A 23,595-nucleotide genomic window follows, 5' to 3' on the forward strand; every position below is an offset into this window, starting at 1 on the left:
GTTTGTGATAAAAGTGAAGGTGTTGTACTGATGACATTACCTGGGCCTACAGTGCTACTTTTAGGGACCTTTTTTGTCCTTCAACATAAACCAAATAAATATCCACAAATGCCTTTTTTTCATCTGTATATTGCTACCAAAATTAGAGCCCCGTCTCAGAGGGATGTTGAAAAACTAGTTCACACATTTGTGACTCCTCAATAACTACAAAATGCTACAGTGAGAGAACTAACAGGGTGTAGAAAGAGAGATACATACAAAACGCCTGAATGATCAGGCAGTGTCATATCTTAAAGACCTTGTAGGACTGTATTATCCCATAAGAAAATACTTGACTCTCAGTGTGCAGGCTTACTGACGTTTCCAAAAATAGCATGGTAGCCTTCAGCTATCAGGCCCCTGTCCAAATGGAACCAGCTCTTAGTTTGGGTTCAGGAGACAGACACCCTCTCTATTTTTAAGATTAAGCTTAAGACTTTCCTTTCTGATAAAGTTTATAGTTAAGGCTGGATAAGGTGGCCTAGAACAATCCCCTAGTTATGCTCCTTTAAGCCCAGGCTGCTGAGGGACCTCCCATCATGCACTGAGCACTTCTCCACTACTCTCTTTTCATTCCTGTTGGTTATAGCACATCTGCATGCCATTCACTTTTATCGACTCTCCCCCACAGTTTGTGTTCTGTCCTCATCTCCTCCCACTCTCCTTTCTCTCCATCAACCAGTCACAGCAGATGGCGTGGTCCCTCCTTGAGCCTGGTTCTTCTGGAGGACTCTTCCTTTCAATATGAAAGCACCTGGGGCGGTTGTTGTTATGAATTGGCACAGAAAATAAAATAAAACTGAACTGAATAATACTACATGTGAACTACTAAATATCTTGTATGGTTTTTAATTTTTATCACTGTTTTTAATGGAAAGCACTTTGGTCAACCATGTTGTTTTAAAGTGCTCTATAAATAAAGTTGGATTGGATATTTGTGTAGAATTTTTCTTCATTTCTTAATAATGTTGCAACCTTACTTACTGTTATGATTTACTGATGTTATTTAGTTCAGTATGTTTCACTGTAAAGGTTGGGGATGTTTGTAAATAACAAACCCCTGTTAAGGAGACAGGATGGCTAGCCTTAGCGACAAGTCCACGTTGACCAGATAGATAAATGAGGCTATCGTCATTCAGCAGTGATAATGGGAATTTCTCAAGGACTGGAGGAAGTTATCATAACAAGTTTAAAACTGTTCAGTCTCTGTGTTCTGGAGTAAGATAAACCACCCGTTCAACCTACCATGAAGCCTTGGGCTCATTGTGCCTCACAGCCATTCCTGGGGAAAATGCTTGCTCTAGCAAACCAAAGCCACACTTTTGCTAATGCAATCACACATTTTTACACACTGGAACTTGATCGTTATTATTTACAGAGAATAATAACAGTTTCTGAGAAAATAAAATTCTATCCACTTCTTCTTTTCACACCAAAACGAAACAGGAAACTACATTTAAGTTTAAATCAGGAAAAGTATGTAAATGGGAGGTCTGCTTATCCTACTGGCCATTAAATTTTTTTTTAAATAAATTAAAATCACATGTATTTTTCAAACTCAGTATTAGTAATTCCTTTGAAGTGTGTACATATTGAAAACACAAAAGTCCAACTCTCACTGCACACTCCTGTCCTCAATCAAAATACAGGCTTCATCTCGACATCCAGGCCTCACTGACTGAACCTATCTGCTTTATTTCAGCTGGTCTGCGATCAGTTTGTACACACCTGCACGGCAGCGGACCTAGTGGCGTGTCTGAGGAGGCAAATCTGACTCAGGGATCTGCAGCACAGTGTGTCGTGTATAAGTATTTTTCCCCACTTCATAACAGAAAAGAGGAAAGCAGGCCCGCCATTTCCCCTCCTCAGTGGTCTCTTTTTCAGTCCTAGCTTGTAAAGGCGACCGACGGTGGCGGCGGCGACATCGGCGGGAGGAGGCGGAGGAGAAGGAGGAGCGGCGGAGGCAGGCAGGCGGGCAGGCGAGCGGAGAGACGCAGGGATCTGGTGTGCCACATCGGGATGAGAGCGAGGCTGAGATCCGGGTCGAGTGAGTCAGCGAGTGGACCTTGCAATCACGGCATCCTTAAAAACTGACTGATTCCGGACGGAGCCGAGCGGCACAACAATACATAAACTACCGAACATTTTTTTTTTATTGTTGTTGTCATTTTTCGCTTGTCTTTATTATTCCGCCCTCCCTCGGTCTGCGCCTGCCATAGCCTTAGTTCTGATTTTCATTTCCACCAAGCTGGGTGAAGCGGGGGGGTCCGGTGAGGTAGCGGTGTAGGAGGAGGTGGAGGGTTTATTAATTTTTTGCTGTTGTTATTGTTTTCGTACGAGCTCATATCTGAAGACAAACCCAGACGAGCCTCATATTTTGACAGCCTTTTGTTGCACTGACTGGAAGCGAAGATGTCGGGGCAGAGCATTACGGACAGGATAACTGCAGCCCAGCACAGTGTAACGGGATCCGCCGTGTCGAAAACAGTATGCAAGGCCACCACGCACGAAATAATGGGCCCGAAAAAGAAACATCTGGATTGTGAGTATCTTTAAACACCACACGGGTTTTGGGGTAAAACCACCACTGAATTTTTTTTCCCAGTGGAAACTAAGCTAAGCTATATCGATAGCTGAGCTATTAGGCCTCAAAGCCTTTAGCACAGGCTACATAGGCTAAGATGCTAGCGCTTGCTCATGACAGGGAGATTAGTTATATTGTTTAAACACTGACCACAGGCCTTCTTGAAATAGTTTTGAACGTAATTACGGAATCTTAAGATTGACAGCCTTTATTTATGCTCACAGTTAATTTAGCCTTTTCGTTTTACATATAAGTTGCTGTAAACCTAGCTTTTTTTCTTTTAGCTCCCACTACTTCCTATATTTACTCATAGCTTGAAATTATAGCTGTAATTCGCTTATGTGACTGCTGCTTCATACTGAAAATCCTTACAAAATATATCAGGAAGCTGTGGGCCCTTGCACAACATTTCCAGGAATGCTCTCATCTTTAGTGGAGTGAGTGAGTAATTTGATACCTGCTGATACACTGAGGTGACACTGAAGGAGCAAAAAAGAAAAATCACAGTTTGTGCCTGGAGTACCTTAAAGGACACGGACAGTACATGACACATCTATGACAAGAATACATATGCACCCTGACGCAGGCATAGGGGCTTAAACCCTCCTCTGACTTATGAGTACATCAGAGGGGTCACTGCTTGTGTGTACTTAAAGATGCAGTGGTAATATTTTTCTGCATTTTGATCCCCAGAAATTAAAGCAATGAACATGGTTTTATTAAGGCCCTGTGTCTTCATAAGAGTTCAGTGCCGTGTATGTGTGTGGAGGGAGGGGGGATTGTATATTTATCTACCATGTTCAAGGCTGCTAACCCAGCACAGTGGTTTTTGGACTCAAGAAGCTAAAACTGTGGTGAGTATTTTGGGTTGATGGTAAAGCTGCAGGTTCCACACCTGTTGTTCTGCTCAGACGACTCCCCTGAGGTGACATGAGTAAAAGTTGGCAGAGTCATACACTGTTGGACTGATCCCAACAGAAGCCATAAATCCAGCGTGACTGAGATGTGTCTCAGCACACACAGGACAACCTGTATGTGTGTGCGTACATAATGCCACAAGGCCCTCTTATTGTATGTTGACACTTAAGAAAGGTCGGTCGTCTGGGTTGGCAGGCTTACTTATGTTTTCTCAATTTTTAATCTCCATTTTGACACAAATTTTCTGCATTTTGAGTACGTTTAGGAGGATTACATGCTTTCACTAGAGAGTTGAAAGTACTGTGAATGACTGGAGACACACCAGAACGATACATGTGGTGCTTTTTAAAAAGTGCGTTACGAGTAAAAGAAGCCACAGTTAGCTTAATATCTGTAAATTTTAATCTGTATAATCCTCAGAATTCTTTCAGATTCACATATTTCACAAAGTTTTAAAACACATGACTAATGACAGTAAAGGTGTGTGTGTGTGTGTGTGTGTGTGTGTGTGTGTGTAGTCGAGTGTTTCAGGCTCCAGATGCATGCAGAGGGAACATTATAGGAATCTGATCATTTATGCGGCCTATTGTAGAGACCGAAAACACATTTGAGAAGCTGTAGTCTGTAAATGTTTTATTTTTTTAGGTTGTCCTTAAATCTGGATATAGCAGACACCTTTTTTAATGGAGGTTTTCAAGTGTAAGAAGAAAATCGAAGTTCTCAAATGTCAAATATCATTCAGTTTAATGCAGATGTAATAGAAGTTTTTCTACGGTCCGCATCATTGTTAATGAAATCGGCACTTCTTTTATCAAAGGAAAAAGTAAACAGGACAACCAAATGTTCAGTTTTGTCAGTTTTCAATACTCTGATGCACTCGGCAGTATGTGCGTACGTGGAATGGAAGAAGAGCTCAAAGTGCACAGTAGTAAAAATCAAGTGTGTGAATGTAGCTTGTAGTGTAGCTGAACTTTGAATCTATTAAAACTATACAGGTGCTTCATAAATAGAAGTCCAAAGTCTGATAGCCACCTCTTATGTGACACTGTCTGACTGGTAATCATAATCAGCTTTAAGTAGACATCAGTAACATAGACTCATGGACTCATTAACAGTTTGATCCAGAAAATGCCAGAAATTAAAAAAAAAAAAAAAAAGAAGAAGAAGAAGAAGAAAAAAAGGTGTCTCATAGTTTAAACCTCAACCTTTACTTTAAAATCACATTTAAGTAAAGATGGGGAATTCAATAGCAGAGTGTGCAGAGGATCTGCAGAGTAGTTGATAATTAATTTTGTTATTCAGTTAATCAATAAATTCTGTTAGTTATTGCTATTAGTACCTGAGTGACTGCTTAGTTTGAGTAGTGGAGGTGAGGAACGAGTGACGCTGAGTCAATGGGCCAAAATGTAACTTTATTTTGTGAAACATGTCAGATCAGTATTAAAAAGTTCACAATGATCAGTCAAAATGTGGTGGAAGAATTTACACACATTTACATTTTTGTCATTGTTGTTTTTTTTTAAGTTATCACAATAAGTAACTAAGTCATCATTTATATCCTGTCTTATAGCTCATGTGGAAAGCCTCCTTTCTCTTAGTTGCTCTGTCCTCACTCTGATGCATTTTAGGACTAAAGGCATGTTTAAGATGACACACTAAGACTGATTTCTGGGTCACAGGCACAAATCAGTGTTATAAAAATACTCTTTTATATCATTGTGCTCGCATAGTCTCTCTCTCTCAATTTTTTTCCAAGATAAAATAAACTAGCAGCAAATAATTATTCTCTATTATAAATATTCTTATAAATAAAGCCCTGTTTTTAACATGTTCTAGCTGATCCTGCATTGATTGTCGTTACATGGATTTAAACTGCATAATGAGGACTAAATGCGGATTTATTTTTAATGCACAGTTCAGTGGCATCAGTCATTGTCATGACAGTTACATGAATACATTTGTGTCTTGTGAATTGATTCACTTAGAAATCGTTCATGTCAGCCACTGTGGACATTTAGCAGGCTGATTATAACATGACAGTGCTGTCAGTGCATCCTCCTCCCCCATCTTCTTCCTCCTCCTCCTGCCTCGTCTCCTCTCTGTCGTCGTTTTCTTCTCTGGGCAGTTCAGCCACCCATGCTAACTTCTCTGCTGCTGCTTCTGTGGAAGGTTATCCTGTCCTACTTAGAGTCCCCCGCCTTTTGAAAAGTCAAATATAGGACAGAAATGGAGGCCCAATTACCCCTTCAGTCTGATCGCTTCTGTGAATGGCAGGGTCATTAGCACTGATGTACTAGGCTGCTTCGAGTAGTATCATTCAACCAGCATATGGGTGCGGGGTGAGCATATGATCAGAGGAAGTGGGACAGAACATGTATGGTTAACATCTTATGCCCTGCACTTTATACTGGTCTGATAGAAGGGCGGTTTGCTGCCAGTAATAAGCTAGATTAGTTTCAGGTTTCTGCTGCAGTGATCCCTGATTGTACTCAAACAACAGTATGATGATTTAGTCATTATCATGCAGATTTTATGTGGAAAACCGCCTTTCTTAAATACCCTTATTTGGCCAATTTACCTCACTGCTCCAGAGGATTTTGGATAGAATAATAGCAGGACTACAAGAACCTTTTGTTACTACCTGATCTGTAAGTTACTGGTGTGATTGTTTAATTAACTGCATAGACTTTACGTGAAGCAGAAAAAAGCTTGGCAGATGTTAGAGGAAACAGCACCAGAGCTGCCATTAATAATACAGAGATCAACAACACAGTATAATTTTTTAGGTGCACGTATTGGACTTGGAGATTTGTGATCAAATATTCACCTATTTTTTGTCCAACAATATGAAATTAAACTGTAAAATGACTAAACGAGATGGGAAATACTCAGATTTTAGAGCTGTTGGTCACATTTGTTTGGCAAATGATAATTCTGTTATCCACATATGTTGGACAGTTTCTTAACAGTTTATCATTTACAGTGTCCTAGCTGATTGTATTTTATAGTATTATCAGTGGTGTTTTCTGTTAAGCTGATGGTGTTGTGTTAGATTAGAAAACATCAGTAACATAGTTGGTCTTTACAGCATTTTTAGATCTTTTTGAACAGTCTTCCTTCACCATTTTCAGTTTTGTCTCGACTGATCGCCAGCACAAAACGTAGTAATGTGAATTAGCCTGTGTCGCAATTTTTGGGATTATTTGCCAACGTTGGGGTTAACAGGTGAACAAGTTGAACTACTGTGAGCACAGTGACCTGCTTTGGAAAACATGGAAATTAGATGAACACTGGAGACCAGTTTTTAGTTTGCGCATCTGTTGTTAGTTTCTAATTTGTCACAGTAGACAGCGGCAGGTGTTGGTCTGTTTGCTGGTTCAACATAAGGCCTGTCTGACAAAAAAATATGATACACTGGGAATGGATTCCTGATGAACATTATTCAATGTTTGTTGGCATAATATGCATCTAAATCAGCAGACAAATGGGAGCTGTTGGGATCTCAGGCCACAGGTCAGAACAGTGGAGCTTCAGATAAGCCATAAAAAGCAGTAAAATGCCTCATTCAGACTGCAGTAGACAACACTGGACAGCCTCCAGTTATTAAAAACTGTAATTTAACTGTATGAAATCTCTTTTGTTTTAAGATTTGATTCATTGCACCAACGAGATGAACGTGAACATTCCCCAACTGGCTGACTCGCTGTTTGAGAGGACCACCAACACCAGCTGGGTAGTTGTGTTTAAATCCCTCATCACTACACACCACCTCATGGTCTACGGTAACGAGGTGAGACACTTGATCCCATTCCCATTACGATCCAAGCCAATGAACTGGTTCCACTTTAATGGCAGAATATTTGAGTGTCTGTTTCACCAATTAGTGGTGTTGTCTTTAACTGTTGTCACGCCTCCTGCAGCGTTTTGTCCAGTATTTGGCTTCAAGGAATACACTTTTCAACCTCAGTAACTTCTTGGACAAAAGTGGATTACAAGGTAACGTTTTTTGTTCTTATCGTGGAAGTTTCAACAAAATACGTAAATTGTGATAAATGCTTATTTGTCACCTCCTGTCTTGCGTTCCAGGCTATGACATGTCTACATTCATCAGGAGGTATAGTCGATACCTGAATGAGAAAGCAGTTTCATACAGACAGGTTGCCTTTGACTTCACAAAAGTTAAACGCGGGTGAGCACTGAAACTGATTTCCTATTCTACAATAAAAGCTGTAAACTTGCTTTCCCTTTAAATATATGTTTAAAGAAAGAATGTTTACATCTGAAGCAAATAATAATGCTCATTTTGACTAAAGCTGGGTTGTTTTAATTCATCAAATAGTGAAATGTAGTGATCAGTTACTCACGGCTCAGAGAGGTCTTTAAATACGTTGTCTAAACTGTCTAAATTGGCTCTTTTTTTGCATTTTTGACTGTTAAGCCGTCTCAGCAGAACTTGCATCAAATTAATAGTAATAACCCATTTTTTAAAATTACATAGAGTCAAATAGCAAATGATAAATTAATCAGTTGATCCACAAACGATTAATTGTTGAGCATTTTTATACTTCCACAGCAGAGTTAACAGAATTGTTGTAATTCGTCTGTAATTTGTTTTCCAAAAATAGTTTAGTATATACTTTTTGTTGTTGTAATGGAGGAACATGACACTCAGTTTGCTGGACAATAGAGCTTTGTGCTAAATGGTACTGCTTGTTCTGGCTTCTCCAGTATAAAGATTTCAATTTTTAATTTTTTAAAACAACTTTTTGAAGCTGTGTATGTTTAACCTCCTAGGACCTGGCATCCACATATGTGGACATCACATTTTGGGTTATTTAGACCAAAAGCACGGTGGCAAGGTGGTTAGCACTGTTGCCGCACAGCAAGAAGGTCCTGAGTTCAATTCCACCATCAGGCCAGGGTCTTTCTGTGTGGAGTTTGCATGTTCTCCCCGTGTTTGCGTGGGTTTCCTACGGGTACTCCGGCTTCCTCCCACCGTCCAAAGACATGCAGCTTGTGGGGGATAGGTTAATTGGATAATCCAAATTGCCACTAGGTGCGAATGGTTGTCTGTCCCTGTGTGTTAGCCCTGCGACAGACTGGCGACCTGTCCAAGGTGTACCCCGCCTCTTGCCCTACGACAGCTGGGATAGGCTCCAGTGCCCCTGAAAAGGATAAGCGGAAGCGAATGGATGGATGGATAGACCAAAATACTCAATTTTGCTCTACAAGGGCCTGATATCCTCTTACGAGGACATTATACTGCTACTGTTCTATCAAAATTTTAAACGAATATCCTCATATGTGGCGCTTATTTTTCTTAAAAACAAAAATAAGGTAAAAAAAAAATAAAAAAATTGGTAATTCTTTGTTTTTACATTCATATGCCCCAATATGCCCAAATATCAAAGAGAAATTAAAAATACATGCCATGGAAGAGTTTGGGTCTTAGGAGGTTAACTGAAAATCTCTAGGCTTCAGATTGATCTCCCCTTCAGCTGTGACAAATTAGAGCAACATTTTCCTGTTTTGTTTTGTTTTTGACATTTTAAAGCCTGCTGACAGATTTATCAGTAACTATTTGCAGCACTATCATCAGTGTAAACCCATAAGTCAGTCTGTTTTAATATCTGCACTGTTTGCTTCCCCATCTCTCCTCTCCTCGTTGTCCTCGCCTGCTCCGACTCTGCGTGTGTCCACACAGAGTGGACGGCGTAATGAGGACCATGAATACAGAGAAGCTGCTGAAGACTATCCCCATTATTCAGAACCAGATGGACGCCCTTCTCGATTTCAATGTGAGTTTAAGGTGAAGCCCACCCCCCCGTGGTTCTGCAGCTCGTGTAGTAAGAAGCTGCTCATCTGGAGTGTGCAGAGTGCACCGAGACTGCTGTATTTCCCTAATTCAGGAGCAGACTTTTTGTTTTTTGTGTGTCAACAAATCGCTGTGCAGAAGCTTTAAAGATAAATGTCTCGGCTGATTGCTTTCCCTCAGGTCAATGCCAACGAGCTGACTAATGGAGTCATCAATGCAGCCTTCATGCTGCTCTTCAAAGACTCCATCCGGCTCTTTGCTGCTTATAATGAAGGCATTATCAACCTGCTTGGTAAGACTTTTGCGGACTCACCTTGTCTTTGTAAATCCTGTGCTGTTGTTGTTGGCCATTACAAGTAAATACAATCTTTTTTTCTTTTTCTTTTTTTATATATAACCAAACAGAGAAATACTTTGACATGAAGAAGACTCAGTGCAAAGAAGGTCTGGACATCTACAAGAAGTTCCTCACTCGAATGACCCGGATATCAGAATTCCTGAAAGTAGCAGAGGTAAATTAGACTACATTTATCTCCACAAATGCTCCTGCTGTCGTGAGTGCAGGGAAGCAAACACAACTCGCTCTTTCTTTCTAACAGCAGGTGGGAATCGATCGAGGAGACATTCCAGACCTTTCACAGGTAAGCGTCAGAAAACCTGAGGTTTCCACTCTTATTAGGAAGACTTTTCTTTTCTTTCTGTTACTGCCAGCTCTAACTGCTTTTCTTTTTTCTTTTTTTGATTCAGCATTGTCCTTGTTAGACTAGAATATAGTATACTCGGCTCACATTTTATTTACAATTAGGCACTTTGCATGATTTCCTTCTTGGGCGCATGTCTGCCAGAGGAGGCTGTCCTCTTTTCCAGTTCCCTATCCTCTTTCTTCCTCTTCTGAATCTCCTTCTTTTCTTCTTGCCCCCAGTACCTTCTTCTAATTCTTCTGACAGTAAATAAAGGTGTGGAGTCCTCACACTATAGTTGAAGCCTGCATAGTGGCAGATGTTTCATAATTTACAGTAAACTGTGCACACTGTTGTGCTCGTCTCTGGGGGGCCAGTTTTACATAAATAATTTACCCCCGAAAAACTGCAGCTAAGAAGCCTTTCCTCTCACTGTCACCACCTTTATATTCTGTATTTTCCCCTTATCTTTCCACTTTAGTTCACAGTTTGTGTAAGTACTATCATTCCACTCTTCTTCTTCTATGTCCGTGACTTGCCTCAGTGTTGTCTTTTTGCATGCCTCTGCTCTGACTCTGTCTCCTACATCGTGGTGAAAAACAGTTGAAGGAAAAAACACTCGCCGTGGTAAAATTCTGTTCACTTTTGGTCGTGTTATTGAGGTGTAAGCAAGCATAGCTCATCTCCTGTAAAATGGCTGCCCCGTTGTGCTTAGACACCGCCACTTCAACAACGGCCGGGTTGCTGAAAGTGTTGTGGTGCTGTACGTCATCCCACACAGATGTTACTCTCATCCAAAGTAGCTCTTTGGCTGGAATGTAGTTATCGATCAGTGGTGGGTAACTAATAGCCCAAAGCTACCAAAAACGTGCAGATCAAAGACATAAATTGGCTGTCTACACCTGAGTTTTCATGGTGTGGTGTTTTGTACTCCATCTTGGTTGCTCACCACTGTCTTTTATGGTCTTCATGTCTATGTAGACTACATTTTCTGTCTCAGGAAGTCACTGACTCTATGTTCTCTGTCACGACAGGCTCCTAGTAGCCTTCTCGAAGCTCTAGAGCAACACTTGGCCTCTTTAGAGGGCAAAAAGGTCAAAGATTCCACTGCAGCCAGCAGGTATATAAATCCTCTTATATTTGCCTTGGATCACAGCAACTACCTCAACATTTATATTAGATCAGTCATACTGACTTATCTGTGCTGCACTGCATCTGGTGTGAATTTGTTTCCCTGCAGGGCCAGCACTCTGTCCAATGCTGTGTCATCACTGGCCAGCACAGGGATGTCTTTCACTAAAGTCGATGAGCGAGAGAAGCAGGCGGCTCTCGAGGAGGAACAGGCTCGACTCAAAGCTCTCAAGGTTAATGCATTTTTGAAACGAAAAATGAAACATTATTTCACGTGGCATGCATTAAATCTCCCCAGCGTTGGCTTTTTTTTTTTTTTTTTGACTGGACTTCATTACTCATCAGGAACAAAGGCTTAAAGAGCTCTCCAAGAGGCCTTCATTTGCCACGACTGATACATCACCAATCTCCACCACTGGGGGCACTATCAGCACAGCACCAGCCATTGATCTCTTCTCTACACCCAGCTGCTCCAATGGGTACTGCTTAGATCTATATTTTGTACTTGAAAAGAAAGCGCTTCAGTAACTAATTTATAACATATAAAATTGTGAGTAATTAGGACATGTAGGGAACCTTTGCCAGCATTGTCGTTGCAGAAGAAGGTATCAAACAGCCACGATGAGATGCTCATGCTAGTAATGACATGAGAGGATGTACATGTGAGATAGCTGAAGCAGTTTATTAATCAGCTGAAAAGTATTTTGTTGGTTTTCTTGATTTTGGGTTTGAGACTGGTGATCATTCAAACAATTACGTGATCTCACCGTGTGCCCAGGGAAAGGATAACGGGTACGTTTCACCCTTCATAATGCTTCCTCTTCTACAGCTGCAGTCTGTAACCCAGAGGTGTAGTCAGTTTATTATCACATTGGCGCTAGAAGCAGCCATTAGAAAATGAGTACACTGTTGTCATAAAGGGACAGACATGGTCAACAATAATATTCAGGTAGGCGGTGGCATTTAAGTGACACTCCGTTAGTGCAAATAGGCACAAAGTGTGCCAAGAAAATGTCCCCACACCATTACATCTCCACCACCTGACTTAACCAAGGCAGGATGAATGCATGCTTTCATGTTTACACTTAATTCTGACCTCACCATCTGAATGTTACAACAGAAATCAAGACTTCCTGAACAACAAATGTTTTTCAGTCTTCTGAAACATGCAAATTTTAGCCTCAGTTTCCTGTTCTTAGCTTAAGAACAGCGTTAATTGCACTTGGTGTGGTCTTCTACTACCTGTAGCCCATCTGTGCACAGAGATGCTCTTCTGCATACTGTAGTTGTAGTGAGTGGTTATTCAGGTTACTGCTGCCTTCTTCCTCTGACCTCTAACATCAACGAGGTATTTTTGCCCCAGGAACTGCCGCTCATTGAAATATTGTAATGCTCGATTTGAACTTCAGCAGGTTGTTTTGACCTTGTCTACGTGCCTCAATGAATTGAATTGCTGCTATGAAATTGACTGATTATATACTTGCGTTAATGAGCAACTGAGCAGGTGTACCCAATAAAGTAGCAAGTGAGTGTATTTACACTGAAAAGCTTAAGGGAGAGACTTCTGGTTGGAAAACACATGCTTCTATATTAAAATAATATACTAATGGTGGTCGGTGGTGTAAGATGATGTATTTCGGGATCGGGGAGCCACATGACAAAGTAAAAGTTTTATTAAAGTGATTTTGCTCAGTGTGTACATTTAAATATGACAAGAGCTATGAAAGCATAATATTTGATTTAGAAACAAAAAGGTTAACCCTTCCCCACTAGAGCAGCCTTTTTGGCCATTAACTCCAAATGGTTATCTGTCAGAAGAGACCAGGATAAACACTATAATCAAGCAGTTTCCGGGGCTGTATTATGGATTTGTTTACCAGGCTTTTTTCTTCTGTCCACAGTGCAGTGAAGATGGAGAGCGACCTTTTTGACCTGCAGCCTACTTTCCAGCCCTCCATGCAATCAGGCACCACAGGGCTTCCAGCAGCGACAGCATGGGCAGGTAAACTGTCGCCTCTCCCATCACGTTCCAACCAACATCTGCTTCTGGACTTTATTTGTTCTGCATGCTTTCCTCTTGTTGTTGTCTGACTCTGAATCCCACATCTTCCTCTGCTCTTCACTTTCTTCTGTCTTTTGCTTTTCTGTCTCTCTCTCTCTCTTTCCTCTGCCCGCATAGATCCTTTCACGTCTACTGAAGCTGGAGATGATTCCATGCCAAACCTTAACCCTTTCCTCTCAAAACTCGTTGTCGATGCCACTCACTTACCTGTCGTGTCTTCAGACGGTGTTAGCTTTTCCTCTAGGACATCTGGTCATGAAGTGTTTGGTGGTAACAAATCATTTTGTTTCTCAGAAGTCTTGTCGTGCTTGTTCATTTCTGTGTAGCTTCTTATAAGCATGATTAGCCTGCATGTTTTCCCTCTGCTGGTTTAGTTTGAATGTTGATTACCTGTCTGCTTATACACATCTCAGTTCTCTCTTCCTGTCTTCCTGTTCTAAGCTCAAGCTCAAATTACGTTAGCTTCTTAGCCTCTTTGTGCCTCTCATGTACCAAACAGGGTCCTCCATGTCCTGCTATGGAGGTAGTTTGGGCTCTTTTAATGAAGTTTGGTGTTGCATTGTAGTGCAAAGATGCCTTAGAGCTTTAAGTGGAAATATGTTCTTCTTTTACCAACACTATTTTTGATTCTCCAGATCGTTACAATCCCTTTATTGACACAAACTCATCCGTTTCAACCAATTACAAACGCACAGTGCGGATAGAGCACTCCATCTCAGGTACTATGATGGCTCCCCATCACAGCCTATGTTTCCTGGCAAACATAGGATCCTATGCAAATCCCCCTCCCTCCCCCAAAGAGCCATTATTTTGTCATCCATGGTAGAAATATAGGCAGAAACTTGTGTTAAAGGAAAGGTCTGACATTTTGGGAAAATATTTTAACAAATGGTAATATTTGTTAAATTAGGGTTAGGTTTGGTTAGGTTGCTGGGTTGGATCAGTGACTGTGACAGCGTTGCTCTGGAGCTGTTCCTTAGTGATTTGGGGCCATTTTGACCTGGTAGCATCACACTGTTGCTGCAAATTTATTGAAGCACATCCATGATGCAGCTCTCTTGTTCCACCACATCTTAAGTATATTGTGTTGGGTTGGTCTGGTGACTATGGAGGTCATTTGAATACACTTAACTCATTAACTAACTTAACTATTCAAGAAACAAGTTTGAGATTATTTGAGCTATAACCCATTATGCTAGTGGAAGCGGCAATCAGAAGTCAGGTACACTGTGATTGTAAAGGGGTGGATGTAGTCAGCAGCAGGTGATGAAATGATGCTCAGTTGGTGTTAAGGGGCCTGAAGTGTGCCAGGAAAAATCCCCTACACAATTGCATCACTACTACCAGCCTGAACTGTTGATACAAGGCAGAATGGATCCATCCTTTCATGTTTATGCTCAACTCTGACCATACCAACTGAATGTTGCAGCAAAAATCGAGACTCCAAATCCAGGCAACATTTTTCCAGTCTTGTTCAGTTTTTGTGAAGCTGTGCAAACTGTAGATTTGTGTTCTTAGCTGACAGGAGTGGCACCTGATGTGCTCTGTAAACCCTAGAGATAGTGTGGGAAAATTGCAACAGATCAGCAGTTTGTGAAATGCTCAGACTAGCCTGTGTGGCACTAACAACCATGTCACGTTCAAAGTCACTTGAGTTTATGTCAAAATGTAGACAGTTTGAACTCTTTTAGTCAGTGTGTCACTCAGAAATAATACTACTGTAAATCCCCTCAGACTGCAGCGTGAGCCAACCAAAACTCTGGTACTTCTTTACAGTATCACAGTTTTGTTGATACTCTTTGCCTGGTTAAAGGACTAGGATTTAGTCAAAAGCCTTGTGTAATGTTATTTTGAGCTTTGAGACTTTTTCCTTAAATATTTAAAAGCCATTTCTTTTATGTGGGTTATCAAAACATGCAGAAACTATTGGTCTTTTCAATCAGTGTAAAAAAAAAAAAAAAAATAATAATTCACTGGTTCATGCTTCTCATCAGCAGCAAAACAGTTTGACATTAAGCAAGCTATTTAGCAAAGTCTGACCAAGCTAGCTGCCATGTGACCTTTTGTGAATGCTCACAGCTGCATTACTTGCTTGACAGGAACAACTACCAATCAAAATATAATGTTCCTCCAGCTGATCCGATCTACCACCAGCCATTTTCTTTAGGTGTCCACCTATTTTCAGTTTTCATGTTAAGCTAAGTGTAACATATGCTAGTCTGATCAATTAGTATTAATCTCCAAAATGTCAAACTATTCCTTTAATGCTTGCCTTTGGGTTGCTGCAGTACATATCCACCTCAAATTTTGCTTAAGAGTTTAATAACTTTTGTACATGTTAGCTCTCGTCTTTCTTTATGTAATATTGCTGTCACTTCCTCCATGTCTCTCTGGCCTGGCCTTGAAATACTTTCTTTCTTCCTGTCTTTCTTTTCTTTGTGTTCTTCTTGCTTCCTGTGGCGTGTCAGACTCCTTCTGTGGTCCAGTGTCCATTGCCCAGCACCTCCCACATCAGGCTCCCTTCCCCACTGAGCCCTCTTCTGTAGCAGGTCTATTCAGAGGTAGAGTACTGAAGGCATCTCTCTGCCTCATTCATCAGTAGATCAATGCTTTTTTTTTTCCATCCTGTAGAGGAAGCTGTGTTATTCTGCTCTCTGTTCAAATGTCTAGAATTTCTGTAGTTAGAAGTGCTGGTGCAGAAACCTTGGGTCCAGGCCGTGGTCAGTTTTTAGAGTATTTCTCATCTTGTAACTGTGTAACTACAGCGCTCTTCTCTTTCATCTCTCTGAAGGATACTCAACACCACAGGCCCCTCCACAGCCATCAGCGGGGGGACTGCAAGTGGACTTTGAGTCAGTTTTTGGAGCCAAAGCCACAGGCAGCAGTAGCCTCAATTCTGATGGTAAGGATTTCACATTCAAGTGAACTGGCAATACCAGTGCCATAGCTTTTTGTCTCTTAGTAAGGCAGACAGTGCTTAATTATAGTTTGCAGATGATGGATCAAAAACAGTCCTTCACTTAGCTGAAGAAAGTTGGGTTTTTTTCCTCAGGAAAAGGGGGAGGAAATATCTGAAAGATAGTGGACCACATTAATGTTTTATTTTTTCTACCATTTATTTTAGCTGTAGTTGCTTGAAGAAAAACAGCGAAATCTTGCTATTTAGAACTGCACTAAGTCATGTTATTTGCTTTAGATAGCTGCGTCTGGTCCTGACGTCAGATGCAGCTGAAACACCTGCAGCTCTCAGCCCCATCTTGCAAGTCGCCAATGCAGGAACATACTGTTGTTTTTCTTCTGGGTTATTTTTACCCCACACTGTCTGTGTGTCTGCAAGCAGCCAAAAAAACTGCATATAGTGAAGAAACTGACAGATGATAGACCTCAAATCAGAGTTAGGCTAAGAAAAATTTTCACTCGTAGTATTTTGGTGGGTATAATTGATTTTAAGAAGTGTTTTAAACACTGATAACTTACTGAACGTGCAGAATTTCAATGATGAAATAACAAATTCAATCTCTTCAAATCATCTGTTTGAACAGAGAATGAAAACAGGATTAGAGAGTGATTATCAATGCACTCTAAACAAAAACATCACCTTTGTTTTATAAGAAGGAATAAATCACATGATATACAGACCATTATATCCTTTTCATTTATATAATCAGTCCAAAACAGGCACACACCTCTAGCACTTATTGGTGTTTTTTTCTTTTTGAATCGCTCAAGAAGAAAAAACCCACTATTTCACACGTTGTTAGTGGTTACTTTAATTTCTTTAAAGCAGATGCTGCTAACATAATATGTTTTGCTTGGGGGAGAAAACTGCAGAACTCGTAATCGGCATTGTAAGCTGTTTTGGTTCGCCCTTTTCTGCCCTCATAGCGCTGTTTTTGGCCCAAACAAGCAACTGTTTTCTTTTCTTTCTTTTTTAAAATCTCTAAATGTCACTTGAAGCTATCTGGCAACACCAAACTGCAGAGAAACATCATATTAATTAGCTACTAGCTGGTGCCATACCGCTGGCAGCTGACGCCAAGGTGTGCATGGAAAAGAGGATAAAGGGACCCTGATCACGGCTGCTGAATACTTGTTAGTTCTGGTATAACACAAGTGATGCAGGAACTTTAATGATTTCAGATGTTGGCAGCTGTGGCCATATCTTTTTTTCAGGAATAGGTAGAAGCCAAAAACTGAGCTAAAGGGCTGAAAACAAAAATCCAAATGAATAAAAGTGTCCTTTTTTTTTATAACACTGGAGGTACGTTAGTCGCATTTGTAGTAATTTTATGTTTACTAGATTAACGAAAAAGGTAATACTGTGTCAGCTGGCACAGAAGGATTAAAATTCATGAAAAATAGAATTTATAATAAGAAAATAAGCCCCAGTTATAAGTGTTTGTTACGGACAGTCTTTGTCATTATTACATTGTGACGAATATCTTTTCTTTTCTGAGCCAGTCCTCTGTTCTGTCTTGTCAGATATTACTGGGGGTATCCTGAAACCGACTCTTGCCGGCTCTAACCAGCCGTCCAATCAGCAGCCAGAGAAGTTGGTGTCAGATGACCTTGACTCCTCCCTGGCCAACCTTGTGGGCAGTGAGTGTGATGCTTTGCTTTTAGCTGCTCTAATTAAAGCACGTGTTCATTAAAGGGGGGGGAAACATTTGCAGACTAACAGCTGCTCGTTGTATTTCCTTTTTCAGACCTCGGCATTGGAAATGGCACGATGAAGAAGTAAGTGATGCTTCGTCGCTCTGTGCGTGTGTGTGTATGCGCACGTGCGCTTCAGCGGCTCTGTGCTCTCGGGCCACTTAAGGGCTGGTGCTAACATTGGCTGTGTTAATCCGCAGTGACATCCACTGGAGCCAGCCAGGGGAGAAGAGGATGACCGGCGGCACCAACTGGCAGCCCAAGGCGGCGCCAACTACGACCTGGAACCCTGTCTCCATGGTGACACAAACAAACTTTTCACTGCAGATTTTTTGCTCTTGTTCTGCTGTCAAATAGAGAGCTGACATGAAACCAGAACATCTGGGTTCTGGGTTCTCTTACATAAACTCAAAATCTGTTACTAATTACATCCATAGCTATAAACAGAACCTTGGAACAGGTACTGGTGCTTTAAACAAACAGTCTATAACTGTCTGTAGTCAGATACACACATATATATTTGGACAAAGGCACAGTTTTGGTAATTTGGTTCTGCACAACAGCTTAATGGGTTTGAAGTAAAGTGATGAGGCTGTGATTGAAGTGCAAGTCCTCAGCTTTTAATCACGGTTTTAACGAATTGCGTCCATTTTTAATAGGTTCAGAGTAATTGGACAAATTAACATAAAGATATGGGCATTATTTGAAATACTTTGATGCTAAATCAAGCAAAATGCTGAGTTTCCTCCCTTGAGATGCATCGTCAGGTCTTTACCACAGCCACATTAATACAATACTTGTGTTAAGCTCCTTGAATTAAAGCTGAAAGTCTGCACTTCAATCAAATGTTGATTGCTTTATGTCAAACCCATTGTTGAGGTGAGTCAAAATTACAGCAGTGTAAAGCTATGTCGTTCAGGATTCTTTTAATGGACGTTTCGCACAATCAGTGGAGCTTAACAAGCCCTGGAGGGCTTTAGATGGCAGACATTAGTGCTGGAAAACAAAGAGTTGCTGCACGTTATTGTCGTGGGAGTAGAGGTTTTTATCTGCTCATAAAGTAACCATCGTTTAATTTTGTCAAAGCCTCAAAGGTTTCAATTCGTTGCGCTCCATATTCTGCAATATGAAAAGTAAAGAATCAGCGTGCACTGACAAGGAGGAGGTAATTAAAAAGGAGCTAGACCAGCTGTTGAGTCGCGACCTTTGTACCCCTGTCACCGTGGCTGTCACATTTAATGTTGTTGCCTTGTCTTGTCTTACCTGACCTGTTTGTGTCTCCTCAGCCTCCGTCGATCATGGCCTTCCCTGCCACCACACCCACAGGCATGATGGGATATGGCATGGTAAGTACGTGTGAAGCTTCTGTAAAACTCCTCATTTGGTTTGAAGTGTGAAAGAAAAATAAGCTGGATATCCATTCAGGAAGTTGTCAAATCAGCTTGTTAGATAAATATTTCCTGTGCTCTTTATCACTTGGAGAATTAATTAAATGCACTTAAAGTGGGTCAAGTGACTCATTGTTTGCTGATGTAAATATTCTCAAGGCTGATAAGTAAAGTGAGAGGTGAGTTCTCAGTAGTTTTGATTTAATTCAGTCTATAAATATTAATATTCAGTTTTCATCAGCAGATAGATCTGAGAGATTCAGGATGATGTGATTGTGTTGTTTGTGCTCACTACTGACGCCTCTGAAATTGATGTTTAACTTGCTGCAGCCTCCACAAATGGGCTCTATGGGGATGATGAATCCGCCCACCATGATGTACTCCCAGCCGGTCATGAGGCCACCCAACCCCTTTAGCTCTGTGTCTAGTGCTCAGGTGGGTGCACGTTAGTTTGCTCCGGGTTGATGCACAGTAAAGTTTGCACAGTTATCAGGTTGAGTAAACTGGTGTATCCATTGTGCTGTGATGTGCACCATGATTAGTCACTTTAAGTTTTGTTGTCAGTGTGATATTGCTGAGGATGATGACAGTTTTAACAAATGAACCCTTCACTCTGTAGAGCTGAATGGGACAAAAACTGTGAATCATCTCCCTTGTTTTGACTCCCTGTTCCAAAGAAAAAGCCTTTTTTCTTTTTTTTAATTAACCCTTCTCTCATACATCACAGCTTCTCCAGACTAATCTCATCCCTCCTTCAGTCTCTGTACTGACTCTGACTTCTCCTCTGGTCCTCCTACCTCCTGTATTTCTCCCTGAAATAGCCCTCTGCAGCCTCTAGTCCTTCCAGCCAGAGTCCTCTCCGAGCCCCTGGACAGGACCCGTTTGCACACCTCTCTCTCAAGGATTTCTTGTAGAGCATCTCTTTAGGTACATCATGCTCTTTGCTTGTGGATGCACCTGCATGCTTTGCATGTCCAGTTATCCATTTGTTTAATTTGTATTCAGTATAAATCCATCTGATTAGATGTATTGCTTTTTACTAATGTTAACGTGGTGTTGCTCAGATTGCTTGCCTTATTGACAGATTTAGCCATACTCATTCTAACCCCTAGTTCATCCACTATCACCACATGTTGCTCAAACCTGTTTTCTCTGAACTGTGTAGACATTGGTGAACTAACAGCATGTTTGCTAAGCTCTGACCTAACATATATATACTAATGATAAATGTCTCATTTTGCTGTCAGAAACCTACGTAAGCAGTAGTTGTTAATGAAGCTAATGTTATATCCATGTATTAGAGAAATTAAATTAATCATCATGATTCAAATAGTGTTATTTTTATTTTATGTGAGAAACAAACATTGTGTTTGAAATGATGGCGTTAGCAGATAGTGTAATAGAAATTAACAACTATGTGGGATTTAGCCACTAATCTGAATTTCACAGTTGTCAGACTAATTTTCCATCAAGTTTTTATTATTTTAGTGTAACCACACTAATTAATAGTGGACCTAATTCTGTTAACTACAGTACCTTAAATTAGGAGAAGTTCAACACTGCTAACAATTTCTGTACCTTTTTTGTTTGTTTTTGTACTCTGGAAGTCTAAAAACAACAAGTCCTGCCCTTAAGAAACACTTCAGCATAAATTTGAATGCTCTTTGTATTCATGGTGCTGTCGTTGGCGAATGTGCTCATGAACAGGCTGGTTCACGGTTAACAGTGTTAAGACTCCTAGATATGAAGATTTTGGGTTAATTTAAGGTCCCACTCACATAGGCCTAGAGACTAATCAGTAACAACCTGGATAAAGAAATATTCATCCCCCAACCATTTGGCAAGTGGTTGTTGTTAGTTGCAAGATGAAACTGGTTGCCAATCTCCTTTCGATTGCTTTGGTTACTTGCAATTTGGATGAAAGATGCTGCTCTTGGATTCAACAGTAAGGCAAAAGTTGTGAATGGTCTGTTTCCAGTTTGTCACATTTCCCAGTTTGACTTCCACTGGGTGAGCAGTTGACAGCTCAGGATCTACCATCCAAACTACAGATGACCATGGCAATCTGTCAGTGATCCACGCAAGGAGGGGTTTTTTGGAGCAGCACCCTCTTTTCAACAGATTTCACCTAGCAAACTTCAGCAACCACTTGGGTTTTCCCAAGCAACCAGTCATCAACTGGTCTTAAGGGCCTATGCGACTGGACCTAAGAGAGAATGCTCCTCTCTTACTTGTTATCACTGCCAGGATGTGTCAGTGTAAGGTTTTGACTGTTAACAGTTGCTGGACTGGATTATGTCTGCAGGCATTTTAGTGAGTTTCTAACATTGTGCATGACCTTTTCTTGCAGATGCAGTTCATGTAATTTGAAGGAAGTGACTCTTGGAAGATGAAAGCACCCAAGCAGCAAAACTTTGTCCTCGTTGCAGTCTTCAGAGAAACATTCACACGACGGTGCAGCGACTGTCAGAAACCATGCTAACAATGTCCAGATGACGTTTGGCGATAGCTCACACCCATTATTCTATAACTTGTCCGAGACGTCGAGTGATGCTGCTGTCTAACCCACCCACCCCTTAAGAGGACTCCTTATCCGTTTTACAGTGTAATCTGTAAAGATAGTTTTGGGTGCTGAGAAACTTAAATGTTGATGTATTTGGACATGCTGTGGTTGGATGTAAAGGGTTGATGTTCAGAGGGGAGGGAGTGGAAGGGAAAGTAGAGCAGTCCTTCCCTTTCTTGATCCAGTCATCAGTCATCTATTCCCTACGGTTATTTAACTGTCACTAAGTAGTGATGCTAATGACGTTTACACCTGTTTAGTTTTTGTCTTTTTTACCGTGTTTACAGTAGACATTCCTTGTGTGTTGTTTGTATTTATTTATGATTATTGGTTTAAGATTGGGGGAAAAAAATAATAATGTAAAAACTACAGAACACGTGGGAGTGCTTCAGCATTAAACAAGGATCTCAGACTATCATTAAGAGATAGAGTTAAAAAAAAATAGCTATTATATAAATGACACCTATTAAGCGGAATGATAGAGCACTAAATATTCTTTTTGTGTTAAGAAAATTTTCTACTAGGTGAAGGACTTCACAGTCCCCGTTGTAATTAAAGTGCAGGGGTTAGAGTACAAGTCAGTTAACAGTATATAGTTGATTCTGTGCCTAGGGTTTTACTTTGCAATGGATCAGTTTTTCTGACTAGTTGGAAAAAAACAAACAAAAAAACAAAAAAATAACACACTTCATCCACGAATCTGAGGCGTCGCACTGGGTGGTGGGCTCCATTTGCTTTAAGCTTGGCATGCCATTGACTCACTGACTGTAATCAAGGCTGCCTTTACTCTGAATGTGAACGAGTTGTCTTCATGTTGCACACATCTTTCCACACTGCAGTTCCTCAGTGAGAGGGGGGGGGGGTGGGAGGGCGGATGGCGCGTCCAGTGGAGGGGAAAAGAGTCGCAGATTAGTTGTAAATTAATTGTATAAAAGATCCCGAGGGCAGGGTGGCAGAGGAGACGCACTGTTGATCGGTGCTCTGTGTATATAAAACCTGACTGTTCTTTGAACGCAAACGTTGAAAGATGTATGAAATATGAAAGCAATTCAATCAAATTTGACTCTACCTAAGTTTGATTCAGGATATTCTCTGCGTTTGTCTCCGCAGATGTTTTCTTTATGTAATTAGAACGTGTAGCAGACAATGACTGAAGTCTTTTCTTTTCTTTTTCAAATAAAGAGCAGCTTCCACAAACTCTTGTTTATGTTTTGCTAGTTAATAGTTGAAGCGGTTTACCTGATAGCACTGGATTATAGCACGTTTTCACACAACAGGCTGTCACTAAATTAGGTGCTGAATCTTGTGTGGGCGCAGTGTGTTCCAAGAAGTTTTTCGGCTTTAGTGAGTGAAAATCAGGTATTTTAATTGGCTCTAATTAGCAAAAACACATGTTAGCGCTTTATTGTTGTATCACTGGCCTTTCATCCAATATGCTCACATCTGGCTCCAAAAAAATCAATCAATCTTTCATATACAGTCTATACTTAAATCATAGTAACATACTAATAGAAACAAATTTACTCTCCAGTTTGACTGTCTTTCAACCCTTAAGTCTAATTGGAAGATATTAAAAGAATTTGTAGCTTTTGACATTTAATTTTTATGTTGATCACACCTTGCAGGGTTGGGAGATTATTTTTCCAGGGGGCTGCATGCACTAGGACTGGTGTGGAGGACCACATGGATAAACTAAACTCAGTTCTGCTCAGTATAAATTTGAATCTCTGTGAACTCATTGGTGTGGCTTTGGGGAAAATTA

At 40.7% G+C, this 23,595-nt stretch overlaps 1 protein-coding gene across 10 annotated transcripts; it reads left to right on the forward strand.

Moving 5' to 3' along the window:
- The first annotated feature begins 1,992 nt into the window (after positions 1 to 1,992).
- picalmb (phosphatidylinositol binding clathrin assembly protein b) lies at positions 1,993 to 23,030 on the forward strand. 10 transcript variants are annotated; one of them, XM_040008713.1, is made up of 24 exons: positions 1,993 to 2,581; positions 7,189 to 7,331; positions 7,462 to 7,537; positions 7,628 to 7,730; positions 9,246 to 9,339; positions 9,537 to 9,648; positions 9,762 to 9,868; positions 9,956 to 9,997; positions 10,518 to 10,529; positions 11,071 to 11,156; positions 11,277 to 11,400; positions 11,513 to 11,646; positions 13,069 to 13,169; positions 13,347 to 13,499; positions 13,865 to 13,948; positions 15,698 to 15,790; positions 16,021 to 16,131; positions 17,712 to 17,828; positions 17,936 to 17,966; positions 18,083 to 18,182; positions 19,169 to 19,228; positions 19,601 to 19,705; positions 20,092 to 20,197; positions 21,621 to 23,030. In XM_040008713.1, the coding sequence occupies exons 1-23, from the start codon at positions 2,452 to 2,454 to the stop codon at positions 20,182 to 20,184; spliced, it is 2,211 nt and encodes a 736-aa protein (XP_039864647.1). In that variant the 5' UTR covers positions 1,993 to 2,451; the 3' UTR covers positions 20,185 to 20,197; positions 21,621 to 23,030. The 10 variants fall into 10 exon arrangements, with proteins under 10 accessions (XP_039864647.1, XP_039864649.1, XP_039864648.1 ...); XM_040008715.1 differs by lacking the exon at positions 20,092 to 20,197 and having other exon boundaries at positions 1,994 to 2,581; XM_040008714.1 differs by lacking the exon at positions 10,518 to 10,529 and having other exon boundaries at positions 1,997 to 2,581.
- The last annotated feature ends 565 nt before the right edge of the window (positions 23,031 to 23,595 follow it).

This window comes from Simochromis diagramma, unplaced genomic scaffold, assembly GCF_900408965.1.
Source record: "Simochromis diagramma unplaced genomic scaffold, fSimDia1.1 OVJJ01000344.1, whole genome shotgun sequence".
NCBI lineage: Eukaryota > Metazoa > Chordata > Actinopteri > Cichliformes > Cichlidae > Simochromis > Simochromis diagramma.

Bases quoted from the DNA above. Each gene is read 5' to 3' on its own strand.
- picalmb (XM_040008713.1), top strand. From the start codon at position 2,452: ATGTCGGGGCAGAGCATTACGGACAGGATAACTGCAGCCCAGCACAGT. The intron at 9,340-9,536 runs GTGAGTTTAAGG...GCTTTCCCTCAG, and splicing joins ACGCCCTTCTCGATTTCAAT to GTCAATGCCAACGAGCTGAC. The intron at 13,500-13,864 runs GTAACAAATCAT...TTGATTCTCCAG, and splicing joins TGGTCATGAAGTGTTTGGTG to ATCGTTACAATCCCTTTATT.